Below are 16,076 nucleotides of genomic sequence, written 5' to 3' on the forward strand. Positions count from 1 at the left end.
GGAGTTGAAGAATATGTTAACGTCTGATCGATGCTGTGTACTTTCATATAAACACTGATCCAGTGGTTAACCGGACACTTGGGGAACAATGTCACCCATGTGTGCACACATGGCCATATAGAAACATAGCCATCTGCCACAGGCATTACAAACCATGCATGAAATCACATACGTACATAGACATAAGTAGACAGCCATCCATAAACATACAAATGTCCTTTGTCATAAAGTCAAATCCATATAACTCAATTAGCACAAACAGTGCTTTAGGAGTCAGACTCACATCAGCACTGTACCCTTATGCTGTATTCCAATTCACATAGATTACAGCCCCCCTCGCTTCTTCATTTAATTTTTATTTCAATTATGAGTTGATGGTCTTACTCTACCATCACATTTCTAACTTACCAGTAGAAAATAAGGTGTTTTGTCTTCATGGTAGTTCAAGGTTAAGGAAAACAACATATGTCCTGACATCACTGAACTCCTAAATTACATTTAGGAAGGATTTGGTTACCATATCAAGGTTACCGTGGCCAATATACAGTACATGCATCAGGATCTGACATAGAGAGGGTTTGTGTAATGATGATATTATTAGACTGCCTGTTGGAAGAATATAGAGGTGTAGGACAGCAGATCCTGCAAGGGTTCAATGCCAAGAATAGCAGTGACGGCAAAGCTGTCTTATGTAATGTACACACACAGGCAATAAAGAGAGGAAGGGCCACTACTGGCTAGCGCTGATGATTGGTGTGATGTGAGAGTCCTTGTCGTTGCTAACTCTGCTGTTGGTAAGGGCAATAAAGAGCCACGTAGAGCCTCCATGACTCACATCATGTCACTGTCCTCTAGTCATCCAGAAATGAGCATAACCATGGCTGTTAATGCATATGAGGTTTAGGTCCACCTTTCAGTATTTTCCAGCCTATAGGCTTTATGCGCAGCTCCACTACTTCCTGAAATAAGCCAGCTCCTTTATTTCCTGTCTTACATTATTGGACCAACGGATTAATCCAGGTGTGCCTGACCATTGTTGTGAGGTCAGACACACCTGGATTAATCAGTTGGTCCAATAATGTAAAACAGGAAATAAACGAGCTGGCTTATTTCAGGAAGTAGTGGAGCTGTACATAAAGCCCATTCTCTGTGGTTGAGGGACCTTTATACTTAAGCAGCCATTTTCACCTCCTTTGCTGTCACTGGGTTTTCCCCCTTAAGACTTTCATCCACATTGTACCAAAGGAAGCTTTGATTCTAAACTTTCTGTGGTTAAGATGAATGGTAACCTTCCAACACAAACCTTCAATCTGTCCTCCTTTATTGACCAAACTGGATATTTTACCTTTGCTTTTTTGGCTTGGATCATATCAAAGAAATTCTTGTTCACTTTAAACATTGAAAAATTGCTCCATTTGGACTTCCTCAGAACACTTTAGACAGCCAAGACAGAATATGTCTCGAAAAATGGAAATTAGTCATGAGTTTGAAATCACTCAATGTTCTTTAAATGCAAATAAATGATCTTTTCAGGTGCTGGGTGTAGCCATGAATGACAGAGAGGAAACTGAGTTCTCAGAGCCCAGAGCTGGAGTTGGTGTTCCAGGACTTTTTAGAACATTATGTCCTCACTCATGTTTTAAACCTGCTCTATTATCACAAATGTTTCCCTGCACATTCATTCTCAAATTATTGTTTATGTTTATGTGTGTGTGTGTGTGTGTGTGTGTGTGTGTGTGTGTGTGTGTGTGTGTGTGTGTGTGTGTGTGTGTGTGTGTGTGTGTGTGTGTGTGTGTGTGTGTGTGTGTGTGTGTGTGTGTGTGTGTGTGTGTGTGTGTCATATATCAGATTGAGCATATGCACTGCTCTTTTCATTCACTACATGTGGCCTTCTGTTAAAGCCCTGTGTGCAATTGTGAATCAAAGCTAGGCAGGTGTCACTATGCTGCAGACAGACGGGGGACCTCGTACAAAAACCAAAATTCTATCTTCTCATCTATTTCCCCCTCCCTGTCTCTGATCTCTCTCTTTCTCCATTTTTATCCTTGCTCCAGTATAGGCTGCCTTTTCACTTTGGGGGCTTTTTCTCCGAGACCAAAGGGGTTTTCCTAAACTTCAAATTCCCAAAAATATAGTATTATAGAATTCATGTATTTTTCTGAACCAGAAAGCAATCCACAACTGTCCACTTGAATGAAGGAGTACAAGATTTGTTGCAGTTGTACAGCAGTTTATGTGCAATAAGAATACAATCTGCACTTACTGTAAACTTAACAATAACTAAACATCCCTACATGGCCTTAAATTACATTATCTCAATCATGGTGATGAAATATGTAATAACAAGACCACACAAGTAACTACTTTTTGTAGATTCAGCAGCAATGAAGCAATTACGCAGGTACATAAAGGATTATTTGAAGTCATGTATGGCTTCCTTGTGTAAACAGATGGATACTTTATTGTCATTGCCACACAACAATGAAATTGAGGTGCATTATGTGCTCTATAAAGGTTAAAGAAGCAATATGTGCATCCACCATCATTTTAGTTCTGCTTTGGTCTCGAAAATCTACTGAGGAAAATACAGTTTCTGTCTCTTTTATGTTTACCAGCTAGTTGCTAACTGTATCTGTCTGCAATATGGCTTTATCAGAGTTGTTTCGCTGAAAACAGCTGTCTGCTGTAGCTGCAAACAAGGCTGATGAATGTGGTGAAAGTAAACAAAACCAGTAAAGGTGCAGGCATAAAACTCTTAACAACATTACAGAGAAGAAAACTGCAGAGATGGGTGATAATTCTCTATTGGTTTGACACCCCCACTGCTTCCTGCCCTGCAGTAACCCTGGCTTTCCCACTTTGCAGCCACCTGAATCTTTGCAGCCACCTCCCACCTAATCACCTGTTCCCCACCCCCTTAACACCTCCTAATATGAATACTGGCCCATCTCCACTCATTGCCTGCCAGTGTTTTCCGCCAAGCTTTTCGCTTTCCATCTCTGTACTCCTGCCAGCCTGTTCCCAACCCTCGGACTGAATTGTGGTTTTTGGATTCCCTTCACCTGCCCCTTATCTGATGTGTTTGTGTTCTAGATTGACTACTTGGTTTGACCACTTGCCTGTAATATTTTTGTCTGTCCGTTGTGGTGCGTCCAGATTCAGGTCTGCCTACAGACGTCACAGCACAGCCTGGCTGGTGTATGTGAAGCCATCCGACTCGAACCCTCTCCGGCAGGAGAGGTTGATTTGCTCAGGCTGACACCATTCATCATCACGAACAAAGACTTAGCTCCACAGGGGGTCTGCAGGAGATCTCTGTCAGATCACTTTGAGCACAACCTGCAGTCAATCTGTGAAATAGCTATAGAGGATCAGCAGCTCCAAGCCTGCTGTTTCCACTCCTGCTCCTGCCAGTCACTTATCTCCAGCTACCATGATTGCTGCCCCCAGAACATTATTTGGGATCTAGGAGCCTGCCACCCTCCCCTGGTCCAGTGTTCTCTCATGTTCCAACTCTAGTGGTCTTCTTTTCCCACACAGCAGCGTCACAAGTTGCATATAGATCACTTCAGAGAGAGACAATGCCTTTCCTGTTCCAAGGTTCTCCATCAAGCTTTTTGACCACCACTTGTGTCATTCTGGATTGCATCAAAGGGATTCTACATTTTGCTACTAATGCATAGCCAAAGCTTCACCCATCATTGCATTGACAAGGGGGTAGAATAGGCCCTGTGAGCAGCACTGCTTCCACAGGGCAGCCTGGGTACTGGAACTAGGTGATGGAAATGGATGCAAAACAGGAGGGTTGCTTTTCATCACTGGAAATAGCTTTTGACAAGTAAAGTAATGAATCTGATGCTAAACCTGCAACATTTCTTCTAGACTGGTAAATAGACAGCTGTTAAAGCTCTAAATGACTGACAAGTAGTGGTGTCCTGAATTTTTACAAGCAAATCTGATTTGTCAAATTTTGCCTGTAGCCGACTTATCGCCGAATAATGTTGTTTTTTCCTCGATTGATTCATGATATCATTTACATCTTTTCTGCGCAGAGAAAATAAACAAATCTAATTGTTCAGTTGGCTAAAGATAAAAACAACAGGACCTTCTCCACCCACCCTTTACCTTATCTCACTCATTAGGCTTGCATGCACAACATGCATCACTGTCTCTCTTTTGGGGACGATGGAGCGTTGAGTATATGAATTTGTGGTGTAAATTATCAGTGTGTATGGCGAATGAGAACCAAACCATGGTCCCATCATTGTGTGGCCATGATATGCACATCAATACTTGTATAGCTGGGTTTTGTGTGTGTAGTGGGTGTGTGAGCGTATATAGGTGCTGCACGATCGATAGACAGAGAATGCATCACTCAGTTTAATCTTGTAAATAAAATTTTCAGCCTGAATTCAATTTTCCCTCCACTGAAGGGAAACGACAAGAGCGACATGAAGGGAGGAGAGAGAGAGGGAGAGAGAGAGGTGTCTCCTTCCCGACCTAGGACCTTCTCTCTCCCTCTGGCCCTCTCAGTGTTCCCGGGACCTCCTCGGAAGCTCCAGTCTAGTGTCTCCTTTTGCAAAGATGAGCATCTCTGTGAATGGCAGGAGAAGCTCGCTCCCGTTGGCAAGCCTCACCAATCAGTTACCACCCTCCTCTGGATCCAGCCTCTAACATCCTTCGAAGGCCCCAGAGCCTCTGCTGCCATGTGGGCAGGCCCCTCAGTTGCATCATGTCAAGAGCTGCCTGCAGGTCAACTGTTGATTCTACTGTGGAGACAGCAGCCATTTTTTTTGCCCAGTAAAAGCCATTCCTCACCGGCAATCTGTGAACTCCGACATGCCCTTTTCCACCTCTACTCTGTGTGCAGCTAGTCTGCATTAGAACAACCTGATAGAGACTCAGCTCACTGACCAGCTTTAGCCTCCACTGGGTACCTCTGAATAAACCCATCAACACCAGCACCCCTGATGGTTGACTCCTTTGCAGGGTTACTCACCAGACGGCTCCTCTTTGCTTCAGTGTGTATCATGGAGCCTTATCATTTTCTGAAACTATTACCTTAAGAGACAATCCTTGTGTAGACTGATCTTACAGTGGAGTAAAAACTGTCATGCTGTTTGCCTTAGATCTGCTTAGATATTCCTCCCCCACATCTAACGTCACTGTATGAAGCTCTAAATAAACTATTGTTACCAGAACTTGATTGTGTTTGTTTCCGTGCTTGTGGTTTCGTGCCAATCTCCAGGCATTACAATCTACAAAGTAATCACAGCTGTCAGATAAATGCAGTGGAGTGAAAAAAAAAAGTAATGATCTTTTTTCTCATATGCACAACTGTTGTGCACAAATGTTATTATTTTGTTTCCCTTGCCCATCTTTTTTTTCATTCAGTATGAACCCTCACTATTTATTTTAATTTTGCTGCTGTATTAGTCAGTTATTTAAATAATTTATTCTCCCTTTCTACTCTGTTTCAGATTCTGTGCACTCCTCCTCTTTGTATTGGTCCAACATTGTATCTCATGTGGCATGTTGTTCTTTATCTTGTAGTCCCTCACGTTGTCCTTTGCTTTCCGTGTCTTTCATTGTAAATCTTCCTCCCCTACTTTCTGATTCAGCACATCCTGCTTGCATTTTCTATGTGGCTCTGTTCATAATTTTTCTTTCTTGTCGATATGTCTTTCTCCCTCTCTCTAAGCACTGTCTCTCCTCTATCCCTGATGAGGCCAGCCCCTCCATGGTGATGAGACCGACGGAGGGTGATTAAAGTGGAGTCTCATCTGGTGGGAAAACTGACCTCAATCAGAACTATTCTACCAAGAGGACGCTCCCCTCCTTTCTGTTTCCCTCCACCCATCCCTCCTACTCAGTATATTCCTGACTCTCATCCACCATTCTTTATTCTCCCTGACCCGCTCCCTCACCATGTCAGTGCTCCCCATCTCTCATCGTCCCTTTCCCGCTTTCTACTCTCATTTCTCATCTTCCCCCATCCACTCATAGTGATCACTCTCAATTTGTCATCATAAGCTGTATTGTTCTCTGATGGTAATCTGTCCATCTGAAGAACTCTCAAGTTTGCCATCATCAGCTGTCTGCAAGAAACCTTATTTTTACAGAAGAAGAAGAAGAAGAAGAAGAAAAAAAGTCTACTTTTGAAGAAATAGCTCAAAGTTCTGAATTGGCTTAAATTAGTTTTATATTTGTTGTATTTATTTGCAATGCAACACATTTTAATGTGACATCTACAGTATGTATTATGGATGTTGATGGTGAACTGAATCCATCAGAAACATATAGACTAAGACGTGGGATACATAGTTTAACAGTCAACAGGTCTGTTTAGGAGTCACACTGAGTGCTGCTTTACTCTGTAAGGAAAGAAAACGTAGTGTCATCAAGGTCTTTCATTCTAGTTGAATACTGCACAGCACTGGAAATCCTCAACAAGCTGTTTTTACACATGGGACTCATTGTAATGCCAAAGAATAGCCACTGAAAGCAGTTTCCCAAACAGTTCAGGGAGCCAACCAATGGTCAGGGCAGAGTGTTGCTGCCAGCGCAGTACAAACATTATTCCTTACAAATGCCTCCATTAGTGCCTTTAGATAACTTAAAAAAAGAAGAAAAAAACATCCATCAGGACAAGATATGTGCCTGCAATGACACTGTTTCTCTTGTGTAGGATGTAAATGTCTTGATGGGAGAGAAATAACTTGAGCTTGTGGGCTTGACTGCGGGTACGGTACAAGGTCACAGAGTCAAACTGTGTGTTGCACTTTGGGGCTACACAGCCGACTTGCACTAGCTCCTGCAGACTCTCCTCTGTCCACTTTCAACCATTCAGTCACCACCATTGCCTTCGGAAAATACAATGATGTAGAGTGTTGAAGTGGTTAGTACTTTTTTTATTTCATTTTGTAGAGTATTTTATTAATTTTAAGTTTGTTTAATTACATTACATTGCATTAGTCATGCATTTCTGAGGAGAATCGTGTTGGATGTTCATTCAGACCTTTGGACTAAATGACACCGTAATGCACTCAGGAATGTTAGAACATTTTTTTAAAAACCTGTTCTGTTTTACTCAATGAGGATAAGTGCTAAAATAACAAAATATCCTGTTTTGCATTGATTGTATCCTGTAGAGAAGTGCTGCAGATGATTGTTCACATTTCTCTAATTGCATTGTAAATGCACAGTTGATGTTTACCGGTATGTATTTGGCCGTCCACTGGATGCGTGGATTGACAAATGAGGGAAGCAATCCCACCGTGTCCTTTATAAAATGTCAGTCAGCCAATGTGTGTTGTCATAGCAACATTTATCCACAAACTATATTAAACACTTTCCTATTTTAGCCTTGCAATTACTACCATGCATCATGACTGTCAGCCCTCGAAGCGTTCTCCTCATTTTGTCCTGAAAATGTAACATGTCTTTCCCACAAACATTCATGAGGCCGAGCCCACACAAGTGTGTGAAGCGTTTGAATGAATCATGTATGTGTCATTTTCTGGGATATAGGGGGGGTAATTGTAATTTACAGCCAAGGTAGAGGCTGGATGGATGCTTTAGTTTCTATTGTGGTGCTTTAACCGAATAGGAAAAAAGGAGGCAAACCCAAAATAAACAGATTTTGCCACCCTCTCTGTGTATAATGAGCAGGGATTATTCATTTGTTTATTGGCCCTCTTTTTTTCTCGTCCCCATTTTATCAGCTGACAGCTACAGGGAGCAGCTGTCACATGTGTTCTCTCATTTTCAGATGAGGCAAGCTCAGTAGCAAAATTGTAATTTGGGATTTAAGGGCAGTAAGTTTGACCCCTTTGTACATTTCAAGTGTAATTAGGCTGATATTTTTGTACCACCTCAGCAATCATCAGCACAGTGTTGGTATGACTGCATGAGTATACACTCTCCACCACACTGCTGGGTGTGCTCGATTTGAGTCTCCAGTTAGCTGGTGATCGAGCATGCGGGGTGATTTGTGGCATAATGCATACTATCTGGATCTGGAGTATTGAATTACGTGGCCACCAGAGGCATTTGACTAGCTCTGCTGAACCGGAAGTGATGCAATCACACTGGCCCCATTTCCAGTGATATTTAAATCCTTTTCTGCGTGAATGCTCTGGCCAATTGGCAAATCACTCTTCCTCCATGCGTGCTCTGTTTTTTATTTGATTTGTAAGGAATGTTTGTGCGAGTGTGTAAGTGTGTGGGTGTGCCGCTGTGCCATTTGATGTGATTTGTGAAGATGTGTGCGTGTGGCCATCCTTTGGTGCTTAATCCGCAATCTGCCGTCTGCCAGAGAGAAATGCCTTCTTTTTTTCCCCTCAATGCTCTATCTGGAAGAAGAGGGAAAACATTCTCGGTTTGCACTTACTCACAGCTATACGTGCAGTTTCGCCCTCTTTGCAGCAAGGCCTAACATGGAAACAGCTGTTCTATCGTTTTGTTTATCTGACTCCACCTAAGGCTTACAGTGCCTTGCGCGTAATTGGTTGGGAAATAATTTCAAAGCAAACAGAAACAGTTGGTCTCATGTTCACCCACCAGCCAGAGTTAAAAGCCGAGCAATATGAGTGTTAATAGCTTGCCATTGCTTGATTTCTTTCTATTAAATCTTGAATAACGTCTTTTTCAGAGTGGGTATTTTTCATATAAACTGGAGAGGGCAAGGTGAAGTAACAGAAAAAAAGGATGTACTGATTTTACACAACACATTACAAAAGGTTCACTCCTGTGTTCAATCTAAACCCTGGTGCTGATGAAAAAATGGAGGAAATGTGGAGAAATGTCCATTTTTTCTTCTTTCCTTTCATTTTCCAGCTTTCCTGTGACTCATTTGAGAGAAGTCATGTTTCTGTTCTCCAGTGACACATTTTTAGAGTGATGACAATGGTGATCATGATGATGATGATGGTGATTGCAGCAGTTTGCCATGCCACCTGAAGAGCAAGCATGAGTGTTGACAGATGTGTTTTAATGGCATTTATTAATTATAGTCATTCAATCTAAAATGTAATGGCTGTCTATGGCTCTCAGCAGATTAATGTTTCTCTTTTTTTTTCTTGCTTGTGCCTTTTAAAGCTGATCTGAATGAAAACTAGCCTCTTGCCAGCTTTGTAATTGTCTTTTGTTTTAAAATGTCACCTACAGTAAGATAGGCTAGTTCACTGTCACGTTTTTTCAATTAGCTATGTGTGATGCACATTTCCTGCTGCTTGGTTCATCTTGGTTGCTCTCAGTTTATACTGTCAATCATGTTATCAGCGTTGTCCAGGGTTGTTAATGTCAATGATTTATGCATAACGCTGTTGCAGCTCTGCTAGCAGGCCAGCCCATGTGAAGTAAAACATCATTAATATCAAAGCTAGTAGCAGCAAGATGTTCAGGTTTTGTTTTGGAGGAAGTAGAGGCAAACATTTTTTACATCTTGTCCTGTACCTGTTTATCTCAAGGACACATAAGGATAAATAAAAGACTGGGATTGTGTAAAGAAATGGCAGATATACATCAACCCAGGGATGTCCAATTCAAAAGTTTTAAAGAAGAATTCTCTAAAAGGAAGAGGTTCTTTTTTTTTCTTTTTTTTTTGCAAATGTTTTCTGTTGCACCCCCAGCTGTGACTAGATAAACCATTTCTCTTTGAATTGCCTCTCCTGGGGTTTATTCTTATTTCTTTTCCTGTAATCATGTGAGGATTTTAAGGGGAAGGTTTTTATTGTATTCTTGGTCTGGGTTAGGAACCACTGATGTTCCTTTAATGCAGTTGCAGAAACACTAATTACCATGGTAGGTTCTCTGCAGGTATCCACTGTATGTTTGACTTTGCTGGCATGCAGTAGTGCCTTGTGTAAGTGGCAGATTAGTGAAGGTGAAATGAAAACTGCACAGCTGAAAAGTGTGTGTGTCAAATGGCCCATGACAAACAGGTGATTATTATTTTTTTTATTTTTTTTGCGTGCATGAGTTAGTGAGAGTGTGGGTTAACATGTCTACTGGTTGTAAGGATCTGGTCAGGTAGGGAGCTTTTGGGCTGTCAACACAAAAGCTCTGTTCATGGAAGGAAGGTAGGAAGGCAGGGGAAAGTGTGTGTGTGTTTCCGTGTTAGACACTGTTAGAGTGCACAAACATAGAGGAAAGTAAGACAAGGGCTCTTTGATGCTCCATACCCGTGTGATTTATTTCATTGCTACTGTATATGCAGTAGGTGCACATGATGGAGGAGAGATTTGTGATTATAATATTTTTTTCCCTTTTTAATGATTCATATTTTCATGCTACAACCTGTCTTCTCAAAATAAGAATATTGGATTGTTGAATTTATGCAGCTCATATACACAGATGTTATTACTCTATGGCTGTTATATAATCCTGCAATCTTCCGAGGTATCACCTCCCACAGTAGATCCTTTCATCATTTGTAACCACTTACAGTAAAGGTAACTTAAAGTTTGCAAACTTCTAAAAAGTGTTTCAGCAGCATATTAAGCACACATATGCACACGCACACACATACACACACACACACTCACGCCTGTCACATCTGACAGTCTTTGATGTTGTCAAAGCGTTTTCCCGCTCTCGTGTTGTTTTATCTCTTTGTTTCCTCCCCTTCATCTGTGACACACTTGTATCTGTCAGTCACCTCGGTAACAAAGACACATTGTTATAGCAACTCATTTAAAAGCATGCTATCTGGTAAGACATGGTCTTATGTGGGAAGTCAGAGGGGAAGAGCATTGATTTATGGACAATAAGATATAAATGGAACTTTGTGTGGAAAGTTTATTTCATTTCATTGAAGGAGCTGCTGAATCAGTTTGAAATCAGGTGAAGATCACACGTATATCAAGATCCATGTGCTGCAGGAGTCTTGCAACCTAGACATTTCATTAATTCATGCAAAGGAAAAATAAATAAAGTTTCAGCCAAACACATCCAAGCATAACTAGATGGGAGTTTCCCTTGATGTCCAAGCAGACAGTCAGGTTTTGGTGGCCTGTGGTGTTCTCTGTCAAAGTGGTTTACGCAGCCTTTTCTGACAGTAAATGAAACATTAAAAACACAACAACAAATTATGATGATGATAATGTGATGTCAACGATATGTCAGAGTCATTAGAAGATGTGATTTTATTTTTATAACAACTCAAAAAAATCTGAATCAAACCACTGAATTAAACCAGTGTTGAAATGCAGAGGAACAGATAAAAGCCAGGGTTGTTTTGGTCTTCTTTTCCTTTCTCAGATCCAATTTCCTCCAAAGGCAGCGTTATGACTTCAGTTTCAATCCAGGAAAAAAAAAAAAAAACTGCCTGGTCAGATCACCAGCTCAATTAGTCCCGTTGGCACATGTGGGTGGCAAGCTTTGTTTTGGAAGCCAAAACAAACTTTTCCCTTCAAAATCACATATACCTGAGGACAGGAGCTGGAATGAATCATCACAAGTCTAAACTTCTGTGGGCATGAGCACAGAAACCCCAACCCCCACCCTCCCTCACCCCTCTTACATTCCTTCCTGTGGAGCAGCAATTAGGGTGGAAATCAATTTGAGTTGCCCATGGCTAAATTGATATCATTACATTTACTGCAAGCTGAATAATGAATGACTGTATCATTATATGGGGAAGTAATGGGACGAGACAAAGCACAGGTAGACAGCTCGCCGCAGGTGAGAGCTATAATTAGTGTCTAGTTCCTGGCACACCCACACAGAACCATGCATGTACAGATGCATGCACATAAGAAGCTGGGGAAGCACACAGGTGCCAAATTTACACAGCACACTGTTTAATAGGGGCCCCTAAGCCCCCAGTGCTGTATGTATGAAAATATTAAATCAATGCCAAATAAAACATTTTACATGGCTGTTTTTTTGACTGCAATAAAACCAAATTCTTTGAAAAGTGTTTGGCAGTATTGGTCTTTGGAGGTCTTTTTGTAACTTAGGCCATAGTGCTTTAGTAGTAACGTTTATGTATATGATAATGAATCTGTTGTATACAGTACTGTATGTACATGTATCAAATGTCCCATCATTCCGACAGTTCTTGCTTCCTGTGGTCGGAATGACGGCATTTTTTTCTTTTTTTTTCAAACATCCTGCCTTTCCAACAGTTTCAGGTAGAGGCTACACAGGCCAGATAGACAGAGAGAGTCCAGATAAGTACTGTAGGAGGGAGTCACCTGTTGAGTAACGCACATTCCCTTATAGTGAAAGCCTTGTCGGAATGGTGGGACGATGTCAGAATGGTGGTATGTCTAAATGGTGGTATGTCGGAGTGGTGGGATGTCAAAATGGCAGCATGTGACCCTCCCTGAGAGCCCAAACAAAAGTCTAATTTTACTTTACATGAATTAATAGAACTAAATGCAGTGTGCTTAATAACTCCACTTTATCCATTGTCACTGTGTTGTGTGTTGCTGCACTGCTCAATCACAGCACAGTGCACATCTCAAATCAAAGTGTTTCCACTTGTCAGAAGCAGACTTGAAGGTGTTGTGTGTGTTTCTTTCCACTGGTCATTAGTACTGACTGTTATTTTATAATAAACACCTGTTCGTTCATTTTGCACAGCTGCTGTTTGCCTACTGATGCATCTGTGTGGGGAAGTAAGGACCAGAACAATTTCATAAAATGACTCACTCTGCAGGTAAAGTGCTTGTGAGGGATCACGTATGAAATATTTTTATAGAGACAGACTGAAGAATAAGGTAAACAACACTGTGGGGTGACAGGAGCCCCCACCTCCTTTGCCACTTCATTTAAATTGTTGCCACCTGATCAAAAATGAAATCACATTTTAATTTCTTCCAGTTTTTCCAATAAGCAATGCATCCAGTCATTAAGGTACCGGAGATGTAAGCATGCCTATGGGACTCTGTATGTGTGTGAGGTTTCCCTAAAAGAAGCATTAAAAATAAAGTTAACATTGGAAGAGAAAGTTTGAGTTTGACTAACGAAATGATCAGTTTAAAAGAAAACACACTTATTAAAACATTATTTTACAAACCAGAAATAGAGAGGAAAAATGAGCTTTGCCCCAAAAAGCTGTCAATTTAGTGCTACAGCTTTGCGTGGACAACTACTCATACTGACACAGTGTTCACTCTCATCAAAGAAAGATGATGATTTTTCAGTATCAAGCACTTTATTAATTTGTAGTTTTGCACAAAGTGTATTGAAAAAGAAAATTACTCTGCCTCTGTTTAATCCAGTAATGTCACTCATGGTTTAAAGGCACAATAATGAAAAAATATAGACAAAAAAAAAACAAAAAAAAATAAAAACAGTTTCAGTTACATTTACATTTACATGTGGGCTCAATAGTGTATAGCAAGGAGCCTGTTAAGGTGATTTCACATTCAAAAAACAAAAAAAGAAGCAAACATTGCATTTCCTTAACAATATCAGTTATGGCCATTTATGTACATAGCCTATATGACTTCTTTTTGCAAGTGACAAGTCTACTATTCACTGGTCCCCCATGTTATGGTGAATTCCTGATTCACAGGAATAGACTTCGCAGTAGCATCAATAATCAGCTCCTATAGACACAAAAAAGAGAGAGAGAGCAAGGATTATTAAACTTCATGGTTGTTAGCATTACGTTAACCTCTTTATATGCCTGGGGCCCCACAGTCCCAAGTGCTCTGTCTGTAAAAAAAAAATAATAATAATAATAATAATTGGAAAATCAACCTTTTGGCTTTCTTTTTTTGTAACCTTTCCCTATCCCACAAAATATGTGTGATGACAAGGAAAATATAGAATAAAACAGCTGCGTCAACATTACAGAAAATAAGGAATGCCATTATTATTGCAGAAATCAATATAAACCTATTTGATCATGATTTTCAGCTGGACTTCACTGAGAGCCCAAACAAAAGCGTAACTTTACTTCAGATGCCTTCCAAGCCAATATTAAAATCTAAAACATGTTCTCAATAAATCAGATGAAAGTATGAGGATGATGAGTAAGTAATGTAGGACAATGTCCAGTGCAGTCCGGCTGCCCACTTCTCCCCACTAAAGTAAAACAAGTTTGGGCTTACACATCCATTGAGGAACAGTAAATGGCAGTGCAAACAGGTCTGTATTATGTTCGAAATAAAACATCTTGCCCTGTAACAGAAAGAAATAGCTGTCCCACCTCACTGTATTTAAATGACACTGTGCCAGCTGCTTACTGCCTCTTTCAAGTTGCCACCATATCAGACAATACTTAGGGAGATGAATGGATTGTCTTGTGCTGAAGAACCACTTATTACCATGTGCGTACTGTGTCATCCCCGTTCCCTCGCTCTCCTTCCTCTCTGCCCTTCTTGCATCCCTCCGCCCATCTTTCATCCTCCCTGTTTATCTCTTTTATCTCTCTCTTCCTCTCTCCACCTGTTTTCGGTGATGCATTCTCTCTCCCTCCGCTATGCTCTGTCCGTCCTTCCCTCCTTCCTCAAAGATGGACTGTCTTTCTCTCTTTTCATTATTCTCAACTCATCCATGCATCTCCAACACACACACACACACACACACACACACACACACACACACACACACACACACACACACACACACACACACACACACACACAGACATACACACAGCCCAAAAAATCCCTCTGTCATTCTGACTATCCTCATCTGCAATCCTTGCCCTCTCTTCTTGCTTCTCCCTGTCCGTCTTCTCCAAGAACAGTATAAATCTAACACTCCTAGGCTTTTTCACCTACGATTATTTATGGAGCTGCTGCAGCTATCATTTTCATGCTCCTGATAAGTGCACTGAGTACAGTACACAACCTCGACAGGAATATTTTATCACAGGCCAAATGAGGAGAGAGAACACATGCTCCTTTTAAACCTGTCCTTGTCTTTCCTTATTCCATTTTCACACTCTTGTAGTCCTCCATATCAGCCATCCTTCACCTCAAACACATACAGCAGACTATACATTTTGCTGCAGAATAGCAATATATCTCCTCAAATGATCTCATCTCTTCTTCCTTTCTTTTGTTAATTTCTGTTTATACATGTCAGGATTCTGTCTTTTCAAACTTGCTTATAAGAACTTCTGTTCTTCAGCTAGATGACCTCAGCTCAAGCTCTGTTTTGATGGACATTCACCCCCACTCTGATGTGTCTTTAGCTTTAGCTGAGTCTCCCAGTTGACACTGATCTCCCTACAGAGAACATTTAGATGTATATACTGTGAGAAATTCCTTTTATGTAAAGAACTGACAATATGTCAGAGCTCAATTCCCACAGCGACGACTTCAAAATGAAACTAAACTGTATCACTGCGAGGCACTTTAGACAAATGATACATCGTGGAGCAAGGACTTGAACATGGAGCGTATGGTTTGTTTTTGTTTACACAGGTCCCCGTAATTTTCCGTCACGTTTCTTTCTACTCAACCAGTGGAGGAGATGATGAAGAGAGCAGGAAGAAGTGACAATCATTTTTACAGGAGCAGTTTTAAAAATTGCTGTCCTGAGCAGAGTCGTCTGCTTTGTATTCATTACAAACAACAGTGTCGGGGGGGGGGATGCAGAGTTGATTACAGCTATTAGATGACATAGTGCGGCACAGCAGGGGCTGGGTTGTGAACCTGTGCGTTTTTTTTAAGTGACAGTTTTTGACAGGCAGGGAAATCAACTTGAAAACTAGGGTGTGTTCATGAAATGAGTTCAAGTAATGATAAAAGAGTCTCACCGGGCTATGATATTAATGTACAAATATCCACAGTTAAATGCAATGACAATGATTGTGTGTATGCTAGACAGTGATTAATGGGTTTATTTTGAGGGTATTAGAGCAGAAATCTATTGTCACATGTAGATGCGATGGAATATGTCCTTCTATGTGTGTTACCTAATATTGTTCCATTACTGTTGTAGATTTCCATCTTTCTTAGCAGATACCACAGTCTGGTATTCATGTCCATAAATATCAGTGACTTTGTTATTGAATAACAATGACTAGAGTTGATTTGAAGCAAATTCTGCAACGCGATTCACCATAAATTGGAAACTGTAAATATCTTTCAGTTTTCTTCCAATTA

At 40.8% G+C, this 16,076-nt stretch overlaps 1 protein-coding gene across 1 annotated transcript in view; it reads right to left on the minus strand.

Moving 5' to 3' along the window:
• Window positions 1–13,280: 13,280 nt before the first annotated feature.
• The window catches only part of si (sucrase-isomaltase), a 79,249-nt gene continuing 76,453 nt past the window's right edge, over window positions 13,281–16,076 (minus strand). Inside the window, exon 48 of the mRNA XM_083984672.1 lies at window positions 13,281–13,562. Within this exon, the coding sequence (XP_083840798.1) occupies window positions 13,485–13,562 (78 nt within the window). The 3' untranslated portion in view covers window positions 13,281–13,484. The remainder of the gene's footprint in view (window positions 13,563–16,076) is intronic.

Source organism: Trachurus trachurus (assembly GCF_905171665.1).
Source record: "Trachurus trachurus genome assembly, chromosome: 13".
Lineage (NCBI taxonomy): Eukaryota > Metazoa > Chordata > Actinopteri > Carangiformes > Carangidae > Trachurus > Trachurus trachurus.